The sequence below is a fragment of the Cetorhinus maximus genome, chromosome 4 (genome assembly GCF_964194155.1).
Source record: "Cetorhinus maximus chromosome 4, sCetMax3.hap1.1, whole genome shotgun sequence".
In the NCBI taxonomy this organism is placed as follows: domain Eukaryota; kingdom Metazoa; phylum Chordata; class Chondrichthyes; order Lamniformes; family Cetorhinidae; genus Cetorhinus; species Cetorhinus maximus.
The window spans coordinates 176,330,170-176,353,018 of NC_135882.1; the positions used below are offsets into that span (position 1 = coordinate 176,330,170).

The 22,849-nt window shown below is 45.3% G+C and overlaps 1 protein-coding gene across 4 annotated transcripts in view; it reads right to left on the reverse strand.

Annotated features, from left to right (window-relative positions):
* Positions 1–22,849, reverse strand: part of lama3 (laminin, alpha 3) — a 500,534-nt gene that overhangs the window by 300,158 nt on the left and 177,527 nt on the right. For all 4 annotated transcript variants that reach the window (XM_078541180.1, XM_078541178.1, XM_078541182.1 and 1 more), the window contains exons 7-8: positions 14,787–14,902; positions 314–432 (exon numbers count right to left, since the gene is read on the reverse strand). In XM_078541180.1, the coding sequence (XP_078397306.1) occupies positions 314–432; positions 14,787–14,902 (235 nt within the window). The remainder of the gene's footprint in view (positions 1–313; positions 433–14,786; positions 14,903–22,849) is intronic.

Sequence of the window (22,849 nt, forward strand, 5' to 3'; positions counted from 1 at the left end):
AGGTCTTGTGTGTCTTCTCAAGTTAAAGGGACATTGCTGTTAAAATATTCCATATATTTTTGCTGCCAGTGTTTAATATTGATCTAGGGTTTACAAAATTTTTTGTGGCCCTTTTTTTAGCAAATCAAATAATGATGAAGTTGGCAGAATTTGTATGTTTTCATTCTAACTTTAGGACAAACTGAGACAACCAGTTTTAACAAGTATTGGAAATATCTGTGATGTAACGCATATCATATGCTTCTCAGCAATGAAACCTTCGTCTATCAATTAATGGAAGTATTCGTCCTAACTTGAACACCTTGCCTCATACCTGGCAGTTCAAGCAAACACCTCCACCTTCATAGCGCCCATAGCTGTTCACACTTGCTCTGCGACGGCTGACTTCAGCATCGTAATAACAATCCTTGGCATGTCCATTGCAGTTGCAGGCTGTAAAATGATGTGAAAAATTGTTATCTCAATGTCCATCTTATTAATACTTCCACTATACAAAAATAAACAACGACAACTTGGAGAATGTTGTCGTTGCAATTAACATGCTTATATTTGCAATGCAAAGGGTCTGGAAATCCCATAATCAATCATTGGTCGTTTAATTTGTTGGTTTGATATCAATGGGATGCTTAGTGCTACAAAATGTTATTGGGAGTGTAAGAATGATCCAGAAAGCAATATCGAATTCATCTTAGAATACTCTCATACATGAAAACCTAGTCCTAAATCCAATAGCATTTGTTTACAACAAATCAGGACTTTTTATTTGTTCCTGGGATGTGAGTGTCGCTGGCTAGGCCAGCATTTATTGCCCGTCCCTAATTGCCCTTGAAAAGGTGGTGATGAGCTGCCTTCTTGAACCACTGCAGTCCATGTGGTGTAGGTACACCCACAGTGCTGTTAGGGAGGGAGTTCCAGGATTTTGATCCAGTGCTAGTGAAGGAGTTCGGTCTGTCCGCAAGCGTGACCCAGACCTCCCTGTCGCTTGCCATTTCAACATTCCACCCTGCTCTGTCCGTCCGTCTTTGGCTTGTTGCATTGTTCCAGTGAAGCTCAACGCAAACTGGAGGAACAGCACCTCATCTTCCGACTAGGCACTTTACAGCCTTCTGGACTGAATATTGAGTTCAACAATTTTAGATCATGAACTCTCTCCTCCATTCCCACCCCCTTTCCGATCCCCCTTTTTTCCAATAATTTATATAGATTTTTCTTTTCCCACCTATTTCCATCCAATGTTTTATCTCTGCCTTTTAGCCTATTTTGATCCCTTCCCCCCACCCCACCCCCACTAGGGCTATCTGTACCTTTATTATCACATTCCTTAGATAATATCACCAGCTTCAACACCTCTTTGTCCTTTTGTCTGTGACATCTTTTGGTTATCTCCACCTATCACTGGCCCTCTATCCACCCCCCCGCACCCCCCCCCCCCCCCGTCCCCGTCCCTTAAACCAGCTTATATTTCACCTCTTTTCTATTTTTCCTTAGTTCTGTTGAAAAGTCATACGGACTCAAAACGTTAACTGTATTCCTCTCCGCAGATGCAGTCAGACCTGCTGAGTTTTTCCAGGTATTTTTGTTTTTGTTAAGGAGTTTTCTTTGACTAGATAGTTTATCTTCAACATTATTTGTAGCTCTATTGCAACAGCAAGTTCTCTCTCTATCCTAAGATGAGCTCCCAAACACATGCAGGAACCACACCAGGAACTTACACAACATATCAAAATGACCCTAACAGTATGACTCTTCTTCATCATATTCAATTCAAAATGTTAACTATTTCTCTCTCCATGGATACTGCCAGACCTGCTGAGTTTTTCCAGCACTTTCTGCCTGATCATGAACCGTGAAGCGCCTTGTGGTGTTTTACAATGTTAAAGACACCATATAAATGTTGAATTGTGGAAAAAGTTTTCAGGCTTTGCAACGGCAAAATCCCTGCCACTGATAATTTGCATTAAATTAACTAGACTCCAAATCCCAGGAAATAAACTTTCAAAGTGTGAAGCGGGTTACTGGAGAATGAGATGGGCCATTTATCTCTTCTCTGTTCTCATACTTTTTTTGTGGGAAACATCAACGTTGTTAGGGATGTTACAAATAACGTTTGCATCAAATCATTAGCCTGTGTCGTTTGGAGTTCATGGGCTCACCATCTATATTTCACTTGATCAAGGCAAGACTATCTTAAGAATTACAGGATTGGAATACAACAAAAGAAACAATAAAAAAAGGAGAAAACTTTCTCTTTCTGAGCTGTTGGCAGGCATCCAGCTTTCTCCTTGCCAGAAAGTAACTGCATGTGAACATCACTGCTTAATTTGTACTTCACAAACAGCAAATTCTAAGTGGGGACTGAGGCAAAGTGTTTAACAGTGATTTTGCAATCACAGCCCAACAGCAAAACCGAAATAGGTTTTTAATTTAAAAAAAAACAATAGGCTAGGGGTTATCCTGTCGTAACTTGTTGGGCTAAAAGGATTAAGTTCGAAAGATTGTTACATAGACTAGTATATAAATATGGAAGATTAAAGGGTGATTTCATTGAGTTGTTTAAGATGATTTTAAAAATCGTTAGGGTAGTTAGAGAGGAACTATTTCCTCTGGTTGGAGGAGTCCGGAACAATGGGCATAACCTTAAAATTTGAGCCAGGCCATTCAGGGGTGATGTCAGGAAGCGCTTCTTCACACAAAGTGTAGTGGAAATCTGGAACTCACTCCCGCAAAAAGCTATCAAGGTTGGGGGTCAATTGAAAATGTCAAGACTAAAATTGATACATTTTTATTGGGTAAGGATATTAAGGGTTATGGAACCAAGGTGGGTAGATATAGTTAAGATACAGATCAGTCATTATTTAATTGAATGGTGGAATGGAGTTGAGGGGCTGAATGGCCTCTTCCTGTTCCTGTGTTCTTACTGTTTCCATTTAGGTTTCCTTTGACCCCATGTCGCTTGCTGGCCGTGACACTGTGCAGACCCTAGATTTCTACCAATGCCATTCTTAAAAGTGTAGGCACAAGGACCAGATTTACGCCCTTCCATTGGGGAAGTGCCTCTGCTCCAATCAGCACTGCAAAGGCTGGGAATAAAACCCCAAGAATCATTGGGCTGCAAGGAGAAAGGTGGGGAGGACATCTATGGGTTTCTATTACAGCTGGGTGGAGGGACACCCTCTGCTCATCTACTATTCCTCTACTTGTCTTTCCAGTGTTGCTGCTACAGTCAGCATCCCAGATTCTGATCCTAGTGGCAGTCTAATCAGGGAACCACCACTTTTTTGTGCCCTAGCCAATATTTAGCCATCAACCAACATCTAAAAGTAGATCATCTGGTCATTTTCACATTGCTGTTTGTAGGAACTTGCTGCGCACAAATTGGCTGCAGCATTTCCTTACATTACAACAGTGGGTGCATCTCAAAAGTAGGCTTAAAGCACTTTGGGATGTTCTGAGGTTATGATTGGTGCAACATAAATGCAAATTCTTTCTTTCTTTAACCCTGGAAGTCTGCCATTATTAACAGTAGAAACTCCCCATGGGTTTAATTCTAGCAGTCCTGGGTACATGAGGATACCAGGAGAACATATGAACTTACGAATTGGGAGCAGGAGTAGGTGCTGACATTCGATAAAAAAGTGGAAATATGCAAGTATGCTTTTAAAAAAAAACTGTTTAAATCCCTCTTACCTCCCCCAGATCGAACTCCAATTTGGATGCTCTGGCTGCCGAGTGGAATGTGCCTCCTGTGGTATGTGGGAAGTCATGGACACACCATGTGTCCTAAACAAACACATCTGCAGAATGTGTCACTTGATGCAAAAGCTTGAGCTCTAGGTTTTGGAATTCGCACAGCAACTGGAGTCACTGTGGTGCATCCACAAGGCTCAGAGCAACGTGGATAGCACATTTAGGGAGGGGCTCACATCGCAGGTTAACAGTGTGCAGGCAGAGAGGGAATGGGTGACTGCCAGTCAGTCTAAGAGAACCAGGCAGCTAGTGCAGGTAGTTCAGGAGTTCCCTGAGTCAATCTCACTCACTACTTGGGGTTACCACTGGCCAGAAGCTGAACTGGACTAGCCATATAAGTACTGTGGCTGCAAGAACAGTTCAGAAGCTAGGAATCCTGCGATGAGTAACTCACTTCCTGGCTCCCCAAAGCCTGTCCACCATCTACAAGGCACAAGTCAGAAGTGTGATGGAATACTCCCCACTTGCCTGGATGAGTGCAGCTCCCAAAATACTCAAGAAGCTTGACACCATCCAGGACAAAGCAGCCCGCTTGATTGGCACCACATCCACAAACACTCACTCCCTCCACCACTGACGCACAGTAGCAGCAGTGTGCACCATCTACAAGATGCACTGCAGGAATTCACCAAGGCTCCTTCGACAGCATTGTCCAAACCCACGACCACCACCATCTAGAAGGACAAGGGCAGCAGATAGATGGGAACACCACCATCTAGAAGTTCCCCTCCAAGTCACTCACCATCCTGGCTTGGAAATATATCACCGTTCCTTCAATGTCGCTGGGCCAAAAACCTGGAACTCCCTTCCTAACAGCACTGTGGGTGTACCTACACCACATGGACTGCAGCGGTTCAAGAAGGCAACTCACCACCACCTTCTCTAACATTAAGGGCTAACATCCCTGCGGGCGGGTTTGCTAGTGCTGTTGGGAGGTGCTTAAACTAATTTGGCAGGAGGAGGGGACACAGAATGTTAGCAGAATAGGGACAAATCATAATACAGTAAAACAATCAAGTCAGAGGGAGTACAGCTGCATTAAGTTTCAAGGGAGAAAGGCAAGACTGTATGGCCTCTACTTTAATGCCAGGAGTATTACAGGAAAAACGGATGAGTTAAGGGTGAGGATTGACATGTGGAATTGTGATATAGTGGCCATCACTGAGATGCGGTTGAGGGAGGGGCAGGATTGGCAGCTCAACATTCCGGGATATAGAATCCTCAGGCGAGACAGGGGAGGGGGTAAAAGAGGAGGAGGCATTGCATTATTAGTTAAGGAGTCAGTTACTGCAGTAAGGAGAGATGATACCTTGGAGGGGGCATGAATGAAACTTTATGAGTAGAGCTTAGGAATAAAAAAGGGGCAGCCACATTGTTAGGTGTTTATTATAGACCCGCAGATAGTCAGCGGGAAATTGAGGAGCAAGTATGTGCACAATTTGTGGAGGTGTGTAAAAACAAAAACAATAGGGCAATTATGTTGGGTGATTTCAACTTTCCCAACATTACTTGGGATAGACATAGTGTTAAGGGCTTGGATGGAGTGGATTTCTTGAAATGTGTACAGGAGAACTTTTTAGGTCAATATGTAGAGGGTCCAACAAGGGATGGTGCATTGCTGGACCTAATTCTGGGGAATGAAGCCGGACAGGTGGCTGAGGTGGTGGTGGGCGAGCATTTCAGTGATAAAGAACACAACATGGTACAGTTTAAATTTGTTATGGACAAAGAAATAGACAAGTTGCAAAAAATGTTTTGGATTGGGGGAGAGTGGATTTTAGTAAAATAAGGCAGGATCTGGCCAAGGTAGACTGGGAACAGCTACTTGTGGGGAAATCGACAGAGGAGCAGTGGGGGGTGTTCAAAAGGGAAATGGGGAGGGTACAGGCTCAACATGTGCCCTCTAGGGTGATAGGAAGGAGTAACAAGCCCAGAGAACCATGGCCGACCAGAGATATTCAGGTTACGATAAGAAGGAAAAGAGAGGCTTTTAGCAGATACAAGGGAAGCAAATCAGCGGAGTCAGTAGTGGAGTACAGAAAGTAAAGGGTGGAGCTTAAGAAAGCAATTAAGAGAGCAAAGAGGGGATATGAGAAAGCTCTGGCTGGTAAAAGGGGAAAATCCCAAATATATTCTATAAGTATATCAATGGGAAGAGGATAACCAGGGAAAGAGTAGGGCCCATAAGGGACCAAGGGGGCAATCTATGGGTGGAGCCAGATGACATCGCTAGAGTGTTGAATGAATACTTCACATCCGTCTTCACCCAAGAGAATGAGGATGAAGGTATCGAACTCGGGGAGAGAGACTGCAAGGTTCTGAAGCAAATTGATATAGGGAGTGACGAGGTATTGGAGATGTTGGCAGGCTTAAAAGTGGACAAATCTCCAGGTCTGGATGATTTGTGTCCCAGACTGCTGAGGGAGGCAAGGGAGGAGATCACAGGGGCTCTGACCCAAATTTTTAATTCCTCTCTGGCCACGGGCAGGTGCCAGAGGACTGGAGAACAGCTAATGTGGTTCCGTTATTTAAGAAGGGTCGTAGAGATAAGCCAGGGAACTACAGGCCAATGAGTCTCACGTCAGTGGTAGGGAAACTATTGGAGAAAATTCTGAAGGAGGGAATCTATCTCCACTTGGAGAGGCAAGGTTTGATCAGGGATAGTCGGCATGGCTTTGTCAGAGGGAGGTTATGCCTAACAAATTTGATTGAATTTTTTGAGGAAGTGACCAGATGTGTAGATGAGGGTAGTGCAGTTGATGTAGTTTATATGGATTTATATGGATGACAAGGCCCCACATGGGAGACTTATAAAGAAGGCAAATGCACATGGGATACAAGGTAATTTGATAAGGTGGATTCAAAATTGGCTTAGTTGTAGGAGACAGAAAGTGATGACAGAAGAATGCTTTACTGTCTGGAAGCCAGTGTCCAGTGGCGCACCACAGGGATCTGTGTTGGGTCCCCTATTATTCGTTATTTACATAAATGACAAAGATGACTATGTGGGGGGTAGGATTAGTAAGTTTGTGGATGACACAAAGATTGCCCGGGTGGTTAACAGTGAGAGTGAGTATCTTGGGCTACAGGAAGATATAGACCGGATGGTCAAATGGGCAAATAAGTGGCAGATGGAATTTAACCCTGAAAAGTGTGAGGTAATACACTTTGGAAGGAGTAATTTGACAAGAAAGTATTCAATGAACGGCATGACACTAGGAAGTTCTGAGGAACAAAGGGACATTGGCGTGTGTGTCCATAGATCTCTGAAGGCAGAGGGGCATTTTAGTGGGGTGGTGAAAAAGGCATATGGGACACTTGCCTTTATCAATCGAGGCATGGATTACAAAAGTAGGGAGATCATGTTGGAGTTGTATAGAACCTTGGTGAGGCCACAGCTGGAGTACTGTGTGCAGTTCTGGTCGCCACATTAAAGGAAGGATGTGATTGCACTGGAGGGGGTGCACCAGGATGTTGCCTGGGATGAAACATTTAAGTTATGAAGAGAGGTTGGATAGACTTGGGTTGTTTTCGTTGGAGCAGAGAAGACTGAGGGGCGACCTGATTGGGCCTGTTCCTGCCCCACGGAACTCATTTCTCACTATCTTGACTCCCTTCTCCCTCCCCTTGTCCAGTACTTTCCCACCTACATCCGTGATTCCTCTGACACCTTACGTCACATCAACAATTTCCAGTTCCCTGGCCCCAACCCCTCCTCTTCACCCTGGACGTCCAATCCCTCTACACCTCCATCCCCCACGGGAATGGTCTGGTGGCTCTCCGCTTCTTCCTCGAACAGAGGCCCGAACAATCCCCATCCACCACTACTCTCCTCCGTCAGGCTGAACTTGTTCTCACACTGAACAATTTCTCCTTAAACTCCTCTCAATTCTCCAAATAAAAGGTGTGCCTATGGGTACCCGCAAGGGCCCCAGCTATGCCTATCTCTTTATGGGGTATGTGGAACATTCCTTGTTCCAGTCCTATTCCGGCCCCCTCCCACAACTCTTTCTCCGGTACATCGATGACTGCTTCGGTGCTGCTTCATGCTCTCGTCGGGACCTGGAAAAATTTATTAATTTTGCTTCCAATCTCCACCCCTCCATCATTTTCACACGGTCCATCACTGACACTTCCCTTCCCTTCCTTGACCTCTCTGTCTCAATTTCTGGTGATAAGACTGTCCACCAATATCCATTACAAGCCTACCGACTCCCATAGCTACCTCGACTACAGCTCCTTACACCCCGCTTCCTGTAAGGACTCCATCCCATTCTCTCAGTTCTTTCGCCTCCGTCGCATCTGTTCTGATGATGCCACTTTCAAAGACAGTTCCTCTGACATGTCCTCCTTCTTCCTTAACCCGAGGTTTTCCACCCACGGTGGTTGACGGGGTCCTCAACTGTGTCCGGCTCATCTCCCGCGCATCCGCCCTCACGCCTTCTACTCCCTCCCAGAAACATGATAGGGTCCCCCTTGTCCTCACTTAACACCCCACCACTTCATCACCACCTTCAACACCTCTTTGTCCTTTTGTCTGTGACATCTTTTGGTTATCTCCACCTATCCAGCCCTCTATCCAGCTCTTTTTGTCCCACCGCCCCCCGCCCCCCCTTAAACCAGCTTACATTTCACCCCTTTCCTATTTTTACTTAGTTCTGTTGAAGGGTCATGAGGACTTGAAACGTCAACTGTGCCCTTCTCCGCCGATGCTGCCAGACCTGCTGAGTTTTTCCAGGTATTTCTGTTTCTGTTTTTGTTTTGGATTTCCAGCATCCGCAGTTCTTTGCTTTTACCATTAAACTGTAGGAGTTCCATCACACACATACACACTACATATTCCCTAATGGATTGCGAAAAAGTATTAATTTCAATATATTTGATAAAAACTATTGGGAACAGATTACATATATATATCATATATCTGCGACCTGATTGAGGTGTACAAGATTATGAGGGGCATGGACAGGGTGGAGAGGAAGCAGCTGTTCCCCTTAGTTGAAGGGTCAGTCACGAGGGGGCATAAGTTCAAGGTGAGGGGCAGGAGGTTTAGGAGGGATGTGAGGAAAAGCTTTTTTATCCAGAGGGTGGTGACAGTCTGGAATGCACTGCCTGGGAGGGTGGTGGAGGTGCGTTGCCTCACATCCTTTAAAAAGTACCTGGATGAGCACTTAGCACGTCATAACATTCAAGGCTATGGGCCAAGTGCTGGTAAATGGGATTAGGTAGGTAGGTCAGGTGTTTCTCACATGTCGGTGCAGACTCGATGGGCCGAAGGGCCTCTTCTGCACTGTGTGATTCTGTGATTCTGTGAAATTCAGAATGGAGAGGAGAAAAACTGGCAGTCGGAGGTAGAGAAGTTTTAACTGATAAGGGGGATATATCAGAGTAATATCAAGGTAAATAGAATGCTTGGAGATTAAGACAAAATACCACAGATGTTGAAAATCTGAAATAAAAACAGAAAATGCTGGAAGAACTTAGCAGGTCTGGCAGCATCTTTGGGGAGAGAAACAGAGTTAACGTTTCGAGCCTTCTTCAGAATACTTGGAGAGTTTGACAAAATTAGAGTAGGCAAAAGTCATTAGATGAGGTCAAAGTAAGGGCAAAAGTAAAAAAGCCTATATCTGGGTTAATGCACATGTATGTGAATGCACGGGGTGTGGTTAACAAGATTGGTGAACTACAGGCACAGGTTAAAGTAACTGGCCCATAGTTTCCTGTCTTCTGTCTCCTTTTTTAAATAAAGGAGTTAAATTAGTAATTTTCCAACCTAATGGAACCTCCTCTGAATCTAGTCTCAGGATAAGGGGCAGGCCATTTAAGACTGAAATGAAGAGCAATTTCTTCACTCAGGGGTTGGTGAATCTTTGGAATTGTCTACCCCAGAGGGCTGTGGAAGCTCAATCATTGGTCCACTCCTCCATCACCCCCTACACCTCAACCCCCTCCTATGGCACCTTCCCATGCAACCGCACAAGGTGTAACACCTTTACTTCCCCTCTCCGCAACGTCCACGGGCCCAAATGCCCCTTTCAAGTGAAGCAGCATTTCACTTGCACTTCCCTCAATTTAGTCTACTGCATTCGCTGCTCCCAATGCGGTTTCCTCTACATTGGAGAGACCAAACGCAGACTGGGTGACCGCTTTGCAGAACACCTTCAGTCTGTCCGCAAGCATGACCCAGACCTCCCTGTCGCTTGCCATTTCAACACTCCACCCTGCTCTCGTGTCTGTCCTTGGCCTGCTGCAATGTTCTAGTGAAGCTCAATGCAAACTGGAGGAACAGCACCTCATCTTCCGACTAGGCACTTTACAGCCTTCTGGACTGAATATTGAGTTCAACAATTTTAGATCATGAACTCTCTCCTCCATCCCCACCCCCTTTCCGATCCCCCTTTTTTCCAATAATTTATAGAGATTTTTCTTTTCCCACCTATTTCCATAATTTTTAAATGTATTTCCATCCATTGTTTTATCTCTACCTTTTAGCCTATTTCGATCCCTTCCCCCCACCCCACCCCCACTAGGGCTATCTGTACCTTGCTCGTCCTGCTTTCTACCCTTAATGTCACCTATTAACACATTCCTTAGATAATATCACCACCTTCAACACCTCTTTGTTCTTTTGTCTATGACATCTTATGGCAATCTCCACCTATCACTGGCCCTCTATCCAGCTCTACTTGTCCCACCCCCCACCCCCCTTAAACCAGCTTATATTTCACCTCTTTTCTATTTTTCCTTAGTTCTGTTGAAGAGTCATACGGACTTGAAACATTAACTGTGTTCCTCTCTGCAGATGCTGTCAGACCTGCTGAGTTTTTCCAGGTACTTTTATTTTTGTTTTGGATTTCCAGCATCCGCAGTTTTTTGCTTTTAATCATTGAGTATGTTCAAGACAGAAATTGATAGATTTTTGGAGACTAATGACTCAAGGGATATGGGGAAAAAATGGTGTTGAGGTAGATGATCAGCCATGATCTGTTTGAATGTCAGAGTAAACTTGACATGCTGAATGGCCCACTCCTGCTCCTATTTCCTATGTTCCTATGCTAATCTGCATGCTGCTGACAAGACTTATAGAATCATTCAGGAGAAAATGAGGCTATTTGACCATCATGCCTGTGCTGGAGCTATCTGATTAGTTCCACTCTGTCTTATTCTCAAACCCTGGAATTTGCTTCCAAGTAATCCTGATCCTGGACATGAACAGTGCCAGAATTGGCTGTTGGGCATCAGGGCAACAGGGCTAAATAAATCCATCTTATGGCCGGAATTTTCCAGTCCCAATGATGACAGGCATATGGCGGGCGTGAGTGGACAATATGGCAAGAAGTCCAAAAAGCAGAATTAAACTGTCGTGAAGCCAGTTTGCAATCGTCCGCTCCACCTGTCAATGGCGGGTCGCATCTCCCGCAGCCACACATCAGAATCTAATTTCAATACTTGAGCATCTCATTATAAACCCAACTCGCCCAAATCAGCCCCCCAACGCTGGATTATCTTGGCACATCGGCATGATTGCTCATCGATGTATTGCACAACTGTACATAAGCGACATGCAGCTGGTGAGCTGCACTTTGCTCGGGACTTCGAGGTTTGTTTGCCTACCTTGTTTCAGGCAGCACTCACTGTCATCAGTGCCAGGCTTCGCAGACAGCATCACATCACATTTAGGGGCGCTTACGGGCAGGTCTCTACCTACCATACCAGCCATAGGGCTGCAGGGCTAGGTCTTGCTTCGGGAAGGGGGAGAAGAGACCTCAGACAAGGGAAGAGGCTGCAGGGTGAAGGATGTACTGGGGAATGGGAGTATCCCAGGGTGTGTGTGGAGGCACATGTTGATCTGTGCAACTGGCCTCAAGATGGTGATGGCTGTGGAGGCAGTCTCCAGAGGAGATGAGGCCAGATGGAAATGTGACGGTGTGTGTGAGAGAGTGAGTGGTGATGTCCCTTGATCTGGATGTGAGTGAGATGCCAGTGAATGTGTGACGGGCTTGAGTGTGTGAGTTTAGAGTGATGAGATGGTTGCCTTACTCTGGAGGCACAGATGAGATCGTTCATCCTTTTCCTGCATTGGATGGCCAACCTCTTTTGTGCAGCATTGGCACTGACCACCACTGCCTCCCAAGCCGGAGTGGTGAGGCTGATGAGACTCCTGCAGCCAGAGCGGGGGTAGAAGACATCGCGGTGGGTCTCCAGTATCCAGAAGTCACTGAATCGGGGGTGCTGAGCTCTTCCTGGCTTGTGGGCCATGTCTTCACCAGGGCAGTTCTGGGCCGCAAGCATTGAGAAATGCGCGTGCGGCTGCAGTTCAAACGTGGTAACTGGTATGAGGAAGCAGCAAGGTAACGGCAATGCGGGCAAATCAGATGTCACCCTCCAGTGAGACGCTGTGTTTCCTGTGGCTGCGTAATTAATGACGCAGGAAGGGGACGATACGGCGTGAAAACACGCCATTGTGGCCGGTGGGCAAAATGACATTTTTCACGCCCGCTACCGCACTTACTGCAAATCTGGGGCGATTCCACCCTATGATTTCTCAAATTACTTTTGCAATTAGTTCATAAGGATCATTTCTCAATGAAAAAATATTTTTGTTGAAATTATCTGATTTATTTATTGATTTAACTTATTTATTAACATAGAAACATAGAAACTAGGAGCAGGAGTAGGCCATTCGGCCCTTCGAGCCTGCTCCGCCATTCATTATGATCATGGCTGATCATCCAACTCAATAGCCTGCTCCCGCATTCTCCCCATACTCTTTGATCCCTTTCGCCCCAAGAGCTATATCTAACTCCTTCTTGAAAACATACAATGTTTTGGCCTCAACTACTTTCTGTGGTAACGAATTCCACAGGCTCACCACTCTCTAGGTGAAGAAATTTCTCCTCATCTCAGTCCTAAATGGTCTACATCATACCCTCAGACTGTGACCCCTGGTTCTGGACTCCCCCACCATCGGGAACATCCTTCCTGCATCTACCCTGTCTAGTCTTATTAGAATTTTATAGGTTTCTATGAGATCCCCCCTCATTCTTCTGAACTCCAGTGAATATAATCCTAATCGACTCAATCTCTCCTCATATGTCAGCCCCAGGAATCAGTCAGGTAAAGCTTCGCTGCGCTCCCTCTATAGCAAGTACATCCTTCCCCAGATAACTTATAACTCTAGACAGAAATTATATTATTACATCAGTGATTTGTCTTCCCCATGCAAGCAATATAAGCATAAAATGAAAACTTGCATGAAAACCACATAAAACACAACCTAAACCAGACATCTAATGTGCTGCAGTGTGTATCATCAGCAAGACGTTCTGCAGCAACTTGCCAAGGCTTCTTCAGCAGCATCTTTAAACCCATGACCTCTACTAACTAGGAGAACAAGTGCAGCAGATGCATGGGAACGCCGCCACTGTCCCTCCCAGGACAGAATAGTCCCACATTTGCATTCAGGCAAGTAAAACAACGTTTTACCTACTGGCCGCAATGGCGGCTTCTCACGCCACATCGTCCCAAGCCTGCCGCATTAATTATATATTCCAAGGAAACACGGTGTTTCCACGGCGGGTGGGCCCTCATTTGCCCGCCACACCATCACCTCACTGCTTCATCACGCTAGATGCCTTATTTAAAGTGCAGCCATGCACACACCTTCTAGTGCTTCCAGCCCAGGTCTGCTGCATGAAAGACATGGTCCCAAAAGGCAAAAAGTCCGCAGCACCCAGGTTCAATGATGCATCCGTCGAGCGCCTTCTGGACGCCGTGGAGGCTCACCACGATGTCCTCTACCCCCGTTTTAGATGCAGGAGGGGCATCAAAATGACCAATCCAGCTTGGTCAGTAATGGCTGTGGTGATCAGTGCCAATGCTGCACAGAAGATGTTGGCCATCCAATGTAGAAAGAGAATGAATGGTCTCATCCGTGCCGCCAGGGTAAGGCAACCATCTCGTCACTCTAAACTCACACACTCAAACCCATCATACATTCACTGGCATCTCACTCACTCCCAGCTCGAGGGACACCACCACTCACTCTCTCACACACCTTCATTTCTCCATCTGGCCTCATCTCCTCTGGAGACTGCCTCCTCAGCCCTCACTATCTTGAGGCCACTTGCACAGATCAACTTGTGTCCCCACACACACCCTGAGATACCCTCCTTCCTCAGTACAGCCCTCATCCTGCAGCCTCTTCCCCTGCCTGAGACCACTTCTCCCCCTTCCCCAAGCAATCCCTAGCCCTGCAGCCATACAAAACCACTCCTATCTTATGGCTGGTCTGGTAGGTAGAGACCTGCCTGTGAGCCTCCCTAAAAGTGATGTGGTGCTGCCTGTGAAGCCTGGCACTGATGACCACGAGTGCTGCCCGAAGCAAGATAGGCAAACAAACCTTGAAGTCCCGAGCAAAGTGCTGCCTGCCAGGTGCACGTCACTAATGTGCAGTTGTGAAACACATTGGCGTGATTGTGGGTGGATGATTCAGCGTGTGGGGATGAGTGGGGCAGTCTAGCCTTATAATGATTTGCCGATGTATTACAATGAAGTTCCCGACATCCAATGGTGGGTAATGCAGCCCGTCACTGACGGGCTGAGCGGACGAGTGCAAACTGGTTTCACGATATCCTGAAACCGATTTTTGGCCTTCTCACCATGTTGTCTGCTCATGTCGCCGAGCATGCCCAACACCAGCGGGCACAGAAAGTTCTGCCCCAAGTCATTCACCATCCTGACTTGGAAATATATCGCCATTCTTTCACTGTCGCTGGGTCAAAATCCTGGAACTCCCTTCCTAACAGCACTGTGGGTGTACCTACACCACATGGACTGCAGCGGTTCAAGAAGGCAGCTCACCACCATCTTCTCAAGGGCAATTAGGGATGGGCAATAAACTCTGGATTAGCCAGCAACGCTTACATCCCAAGAATAAAAAAAGGCAGGTTACTCTACTTTGTGCCTGTTAATAAAAACTGCTGTCCAAGGGCAATAACATCCCTTAACCTGTGCTAAAATTAAATGTTAATACTCACATTCACATTCATTGGCAGATGAAGTAGTAGCTGGTTGCCATTGTTTCTGATTGTACCCAGGACAACAGTGGTCACATGATATTCCACAGGTGTTATGCTGGCACTCACACTGCAATCTGAACAACATATTCCTTGTCAGTAACATGTAGTCAGAGACAACCGCTGTCAATGTTTTGACTTGGAGTCAACAAATTTTGACAAATGTCTTACACAGAAACTAGAAACTAAACATCTTTTACATAGTTTCACCATTATAAAATAATAGTCTAAGGTAATTACAAAGAGAACCAGCAAGAAGGTGATTAGAATTTATTTTATGCAACATAAAAATGTGATCTGGGATGCGCCATTTCAAAGGGCAGTGGTAGCAGGTCAAATTAAAACTTTTAAAAAGCAATTTGATATTTACTTCTGAAAAAGAAAAAAATCTGCAGACCCATGGGTAAAGAACAGGGATTGGGGGTGGTGGGGGGGGGTATGGATAATTTGATAGTTCTTTCAAAGGGCCAGCATAGGGACGATGATTGAATGGTTATCTTCTGTGTTCTGTGCTGTATGGGTTGACGAACACTGTCAGAAAATGATTCAGCATGAATCTGATTTTTGAGTGCTTTTTTTAGATATCAGAATAAATCTAGTTATAATCAATTTCTGGTGCATTTTGCTGATGAGCTGATATAAATATGATGCGTAATGATATACTTCCGACAGCTGGTTGACTAGAAGAGATTTGCCCCAATTTTTCATAAGACAATGACTGAATTTATGGGAAAACAAAAAGCATATCAACTCCATGAAAGGTCAGGTGTGGATTTCTGCAGCAACAGTCTGGATGAGATTAGTTTGATTTTGGTTGTACATGTGAGAGAGGATACAGACTACAGAGGGAGGAAAATTGAATCAATTAATTGCCAAAAATCAGTGGTATAGTTCTGCCAGAGCGTTGCTCCAGCACCTTCTATTTAAAGCAGACTTGCCCAACTCAATGTGTTCGACCATCTTGTTCGACATTCAAGTGACTTATATCTGAAAAATGCTGCAATGCTGCTCATCCAATCACAGGCTGGTTCCTCCCTGCAAGCAGCAAATGCGGGGAGAAACCAGCCTGTGATTGGATGAACTCAAACAGTGGGAAGGTAAGTTTTGAAGGTAAGTTCCAGGGCCCGGAGTGCGAGGCAGCTGGAATAGCGGGGCCCAGGCGAGGCAGCCGGAGCTGTGAGGTGTGAGGCAGCCAGGGCAGAGTCTACCAGCGCCTGAGTGAGTGAGTGACTGGAGACTGTATGAGAGAGAGAATGTGAAGGGTTGGGGAGCTAGGGAGTATTAGAGGGTGAGGGGGGAGAGAGAGAGTGTGAGGGGGTGGGAAAGCGAGAAAGTGTGAGGGAGTGGGGTGAGAATGTGTGGGTGGGAGGAGAATGAATGTGAGCGAGTGGGGGGAGAGTGAGTATGAGGGTATGGGGGAAGAGAGAGTATGAGGGGGTAGGATGAGAGAGTGTGAGGGAGTGGAAGGGGAGTGACTGTGAGGGGGTGGAGGGAGGGAGAATGTGAGGGGTGGGGAAGTGTGAGGGGGTGGGGAGGGAGAAAGTGAGGGGGTGGAGGGAGAGTGATTCACATTAATTCCTCGGCTGTGATGACCTGAGGATGGGAAACACAGTATATTTTATATTCCCTGTTTGTATTCCCTGCTGGCAGCTTTAAATGATATTTGTAGCACAGAAACAGGCCATTTGGCCCACCTCATTTATGTTGGCGTTTATATTCCACATACGCCTCCTCCTAGCCTTCTTCATCACAATATCAGGGTAGCCTTCAGCTTCTTTCTTCCTCATGTGTTTATCAAGTTCCTTGAACTTATTTATACCAGAATCATAGAATAGTTACAGCACAGAAAGAGGCCATTCAGCGCATTGTCTTTGTGTGAGTTCTCTGCAACATCAATTTAGCTAGTCCCATTCCCCTACTTTTTCCCTGTAAAATCTTTTCTCTCTAGATAATTATCCAGTTCCCTTTTGAAAACCACAATTGAATCTGTCTCCTCCACACGCTCAGGCAGTGCATTCCAGATTCAAACCACTTGTTGCATAAGGATGTTTTTCCTCATGTCGCCTCTGGTCCTTTTGTTAATCACCTTGGGGTTCTCGCCCTTCTGCCGATGGGAACAGTTCCTCCCCATTTACTCTCTCCAGATCCTTCATGACTTTGAACACATTTAACAAATCTCCTCTCAATCTTCTCTTCTCCAAGGCAACAGCCCAAGCTTCACCAATCTACCCACACTGAAGTCTCTCATCAAAGAACCATAGAACCATAGAACACTACAGCACAGAAAACAAGCCATTCGGCCCTTCTAGTCTGTGCCGAAATATTATTCTGCTAGTCCCATTGACCTGCACCTAGTCCATAACCCTCCAGACCTCTCCTATCCGTGTATCTATTTAATTTATTCTTAAAACTTAAGAGTGAGCCCGCATTTACCACGTCAGATGGTAGCTCGTTCCACATTCTCACCACTCTGAGTGAAGAAGTTCCCCCTAATGTTCCACCTAAACCTTTCCCCTTTCACCCTAAAGCCATGTCCTCTCGTGTTTATTTCTCCTAATCTAAGTGGAAAGAGCCTACTCGCATTTACTCTGTCTATACCCTTCACAATTTTGTAAACTTCTATCAAATCTCCCCTCATTCTCCTACGCTCCAAGGAATAAAGCCCTAACCTGTTTAATCTTTCCTTGTAACTCAACTCCTTAAGACCCGGCAACATCCTAGTAAATCTTCTCTGCACTCTCTCAATCTTACTGATATCCTTCCTGTAGTTAGGCGACCAGAACTGCACACAATACTCCAAAGTTGGCCTCACCAATGTCTTATACAACCTCACCACAACATCCCAACTCCTATACTCAATACTTTGATTTATGAAGGCCAGTATGCCAAAAGCTTTCTTTACAACCTTGTCTACCCGTGATGCCACTTTCAGGGAATTATGTATCTGAACTCCCAGATCCCTTTGTTCTTCCGCACTCCTCAGTGCCCTACCATTTACTGTGTATATCCTACCTTGGTTTGATCTTCCAAAATGTAACACCTCACACTTTTCCGCATTAAATTCCATCTGCCATTTTCTGGTCCATTTTTCCAGTTGGTCCAGATCTCTCTGCAAGCTTTGAAAGCCTTCCTCGCTATCCACAACACCTCCAATCTTAGTGTCATCAGCAAACTTGCTGATCCAATTTACCACATTATCATCCAGATCATTGATATAGACAACAAACAACAATGGTCCCAGTACAGATCCCTGAGGCACACCACTAGTCACAGACCTCCAGTCTGAGAAGCAATCATTCACTACCACTCTCTGTCTTCTCCCACACAGCCAATTTCGAATCCAGTTTACAACCTCCCCATGGTTACCAAGTGTCTGAACCTTCTGAACTAACCTCCCATGTGGGACCTTGTCAAAGGCCTTACTAAAGTCCATGTAGACAACATCCACAGCCTTTCCTTCATCTACTTTCTTGGTAACCTCCTCGAAAAACTCTACAAGGCTCGTTAAACACGACCTACCACGCACAAAGCCATGCTGATTATCCTTAATCAGCCCCTGGCTGTCCAAATAATTATATATCCGATCTCTCAGAACACCTTCCAATAATTTACCTACTACTGACGTCAGGCTCACTGGCCTGTAATTACCTGGTTTATTTTTGGAGCCTTTTTTAAACAACAGAACAACATGAGCTACCCTCAAATCCTCCGGCACCTCACCCGTGGCTAAGGACATTTTAAATATTTCTGCCAGGGCCCCTGCAATTTCTACACTAGTCTCCCTCAAGGTCCGAGGGAATATCATGTCAGGCCCGGGGGATTTATCTACCTTTATTCGCTGTAAGGCAGCAAGCACCTCCTCCTCTTTAATCTCTATATGTTCCATGAAACTACTGCTTGTTTCCCTTCCTTCCTTATACACTATGCCAGTTTCCTGAGTAAATACTGATGCAAAAAAACTGTTTAAGATCTCCCCCATCTCGTGAGGCTCCACACATAGACGACCACTCTGAACTTCAAGGGGACCAACTGTGTCCCTTACTATCATTTTACTCTTAATATACTTGTAGAAACCCTTCGGATTTACCTTCACATTATCTGCCAAAGCAACCTCATGTCTTCTTTTTGCCTTTCTGATTTCCTTTTTTAGTATTTTCTTACATTTTCTATACTCTACAAGTACCTCATTTGCTTCTTGTTGCCTATACCTGCTACACACATCTCTCTTGTTCTTAACCAGATCACCAATATCCCTCGAAAACCAAGGTTCTCTATGCCTGTTAACTTTGCCTTTAATCCTGACAGGAACATGCAAACTCTGCACTCTCAAAATTTCGCCTTTGAATGCCTTCCACTTACTGAACACATCCTTGCCAGAAAACAACTTATGCCAATCCACTCTTCCTAGATCCTTTTTCATTTCCACAAAATTGGCCTTTCTCCAATTTAGAATCTCAACTCGAGGACCAGACCTATCCTTATCCATAATTAGCTTAAAACTAATGACATTGTGGTCACTGGACCCAAAATGTTCACCTACACATACTTCTGTCACCTGACCTGTTTGGTTCCTTAATAGGAGATCAAGTATTGCATCCTCTCTCGTTGGTACCTCTATATATTGATTTAGAAAACTTTCCTGAACACATTTGACAAACTCCAAGTCATCCAGCCCTTTTACAGTATGGGAGTCCCAGTCAATATGTGGAAAGTTAAAATCTCCTACTATCACAACTTTCTGTTTCTTACATCGGTCTGCTATCTCTCTACAGATTTGCTCCTCCAATTCTCTCTGACTGTTGGGCGGTCTATAATACAACCCTATTAGTGTGGTCACACCTTTCCCATTCCTCAGCTCCACCCATATGGCCTCTGTAGACGAGCCCTCCGGGCTGTCCTGCTTATGCACAGCTGTGATATTTTCCCTGACTAGTAATGCCACTCCTCCCCCTTTCATCCCTCCCCCTCTATCACGTCTGAAACAACGGAACCCCAGAACATTGAGCTGCCAGTCCTGCCCCACCTGCAACCAAGTCTCACTAATAGCAATAATGTCGTAATCCCACGTGCCAATCCATGCCCTAAACTCATCTGTCTTTCCGACAATACTCCTTGCATTGAAATAGATGCACCTGAGAACATTTCTATCACGTACGGACCCTTGATTTCTGTCTATACATGCATTCCTCGCTTGACTTTTATCCTCCTCCACCTCACTATCTGCTCTAACACTCTGGTTCCCCTCCCCCTGCAAATCTAGTTTAAACACCCCGGAGCAGCACTAGCAAACCTACCCGCAAGGATGTTAGTCCCCCTCCAGTTCAGGTGCAAACCGTCCCGTCGGAACAGGTCCCACCTTCCCTGGAACAGAGCCCAATTGTCAAGAAACATGAAGCCCTCCCTCCTGCACCATCTCCTTAGCCACGTATTTAGCTGCATTATCCTCCTATTTCTAGCCTCACTAGCACGTGGCACGGGTAGCACTCCTGAGATCGTAACCCTGGAGGTCCTGTCCTTCAACTTTGCACCTAACTCCCTAAACTCTCTTTGCAGGACCTCCTCCTCCTTCCTATCCATGTCATTGGTCCCTACATGGACCACAACATCTGGCTGCTCACCCTCCTTCCTGAGAATACTGAGAACTCGATCCGAGATATCGCGGACCCTGGCACCAGGGAGGTAACAGACCATCCGGGATTCTCGATCTCTCCCACAGAACCTCCTATCTGTCCCCCTAACTATCGAATCCCCTATCACTACTGCTCTCCTCTTTTCCCTCCCTCCTTTCTGAGCTGAGGGTCCAGCCTCGGTGCCAGAGACGCGACCACTACAACTTGTCCCTGGTAGGTCGTCCCCACCAACAGTATCCAAAACGGTATACCTATTGTTGATGGGAACAGCCACAGGGGTGCTCTGCTCTTTCTGTCTATTCCCCTTCCCTCTCCTGACATTCACCCAGCTGCCTGCCTCCTGACTTTAGGGGTGACTGTCTCCCTGAAACTCCTGTCTATTACTGCCTCTGCCTCCCGAATGATGCAAAGTTCATCCAGCTCCAGCTCCAGTTCCCTAACTCAGCTTCTCAGGAGCTGCAGCTGGATGCACCTTTTGCAAGTGTAGTCATCAGGGACAATTGTGCTGTCCATGACTTCCTCGGAACTATTCGTGTAAATCTTTCCTGCATCCTTTCTAAAACCTTCCCATCCTTCCGATTGAGGCTGAACCAGTGTTTTATGAAGGTTCATAACTTACTTGTTTTTGTACTTTGTAGCCTTATTTATAAAACCCAGGATTCAGTATAATTTATTAACTGCTTTCTCAACCTGTCCTGCCACCTTCAATGACTTACATACATTTACACCCAGGTCCCTCTGCTCCTGCACCCCCTTTAGAATTGTACCCTTATATTGTCTCTCCATGTTCTTCCTAACAAAATGAATCACTTCACATTTCTCTTCATTGAACTTCATCTGCCACTTATCTGCTATAGTTTTGAATATTTCAAAACTTATTTTGAATTACTGGCAGTTGTGGAAGAGAAGTCACGTGACCAGCCAAGCATTCAGTGTGTGTTTTATGCATATAGGGCAAAACATTAGTAGCAGCTGAGCAAAACAAAACTTCCTGTCCATCTCTCTTTCTCCAAACAAAAGCTGAGCCCTGTCTACCACTGACTGTATCTCCATTCTATAGACAGTGATTTTTAAAGAAAGAATTCAATTTCAACTTCAAACCACCATAGAAACATAGGAGCAGGAGTAGGCCATTCAGTCCTTTGAGCCTGCTCCGCCATTCAATAAAATCATGGCTGATCTGGTTGTACCTCAACACCTCCTTTCCATCTTCCCCCATAACCCTTGACTCCCTTGACTATCAAAAATTTGTCTAACTATGCTGTGAATAAATTCAGTGACCCAGGCTCCATTGCTTTCTGGGGAATTCCACATACTAACGACCCTCTCAGAGAAAGAATTTCTCCACATCTCCGTCTTAAACAGTAGACCTCTGATTCTTTACTGTGTCCCTGGTTCTCGTCTCTCCCTCAAGAGGAAACATCCTCCAGCTATCCACCCTACCAAATCCCCTCAGCATCTTATACATGTCAATAAGATCACCTCTCAATCTTCTAAGCTCCAATGAGTATCAGCCCAACCTGTTCAACCTTTCCTTATAAATTAAGCCCCTCATCCCAGGAATAAATTGAGCGAACATTGAATCCTACCTGCAATTGGGCAAGACAGCAAGCTCTGAACTGTGGACTCCTTGTATTTTATATGAACTTGAACGTGGCCAAATCTATCCTCTGTAATCTGTATTTGTGTGTGCGGATTTTCCAGTGTGCGTGACCGTGCATTTTACCCCAGGTTGGTCTTTAATGTAATAAAACTAACCCCTTACTTTGTTAAACTCAAGAAAACCTGTCTGACTAGTTATTTTTAATCACAGCATGTACACTGAATTGGCAAGCATAGCCTCTCAAACAAAAACAACCTGTTGCGGCTAATGAGGAGAGTGAAAAGAGGTGAGCCCTTCAAACCCCTCCGCACCTGGTCATAAGAGCAAGTTCTTTCTTTCATATTTTTTATGGGAGGTAAGTGTCACTAGCAAGGCCAGCATTTGTTGCCCATCCCTTATTGCCTTTGAGACTTGCCATAACTTCTGTATGTACTAGGAAGACTACCTCAGGAAACAAAGGGAACTTGAGTTTGAAAAAGCGCTAAAATCCAAGGATGAAGATAGTCACAATCACAGAATTGTTATGGTGTAGAAGGGGGCCATTCGGCCCATCATGTCTGCACCAGCTCTCAGAGTATTTTAACTTAGTGCCAACCTCCTGCCTTTTCCCTGTAGCCAACCCTGCACATAGTTTCTATTTAAATAATCATCCAATGTTGCCTTGAATGCTCAAATGAACCTGCCTCCACCACACTTTCAGGCAGTGCATTCCAAACTTTAACTACTCGCTGTGTGAAAAAGCTTTTTCTCACCTCGCATTTGCTTCTTTTGCAAAACACTTTAAAAACTGT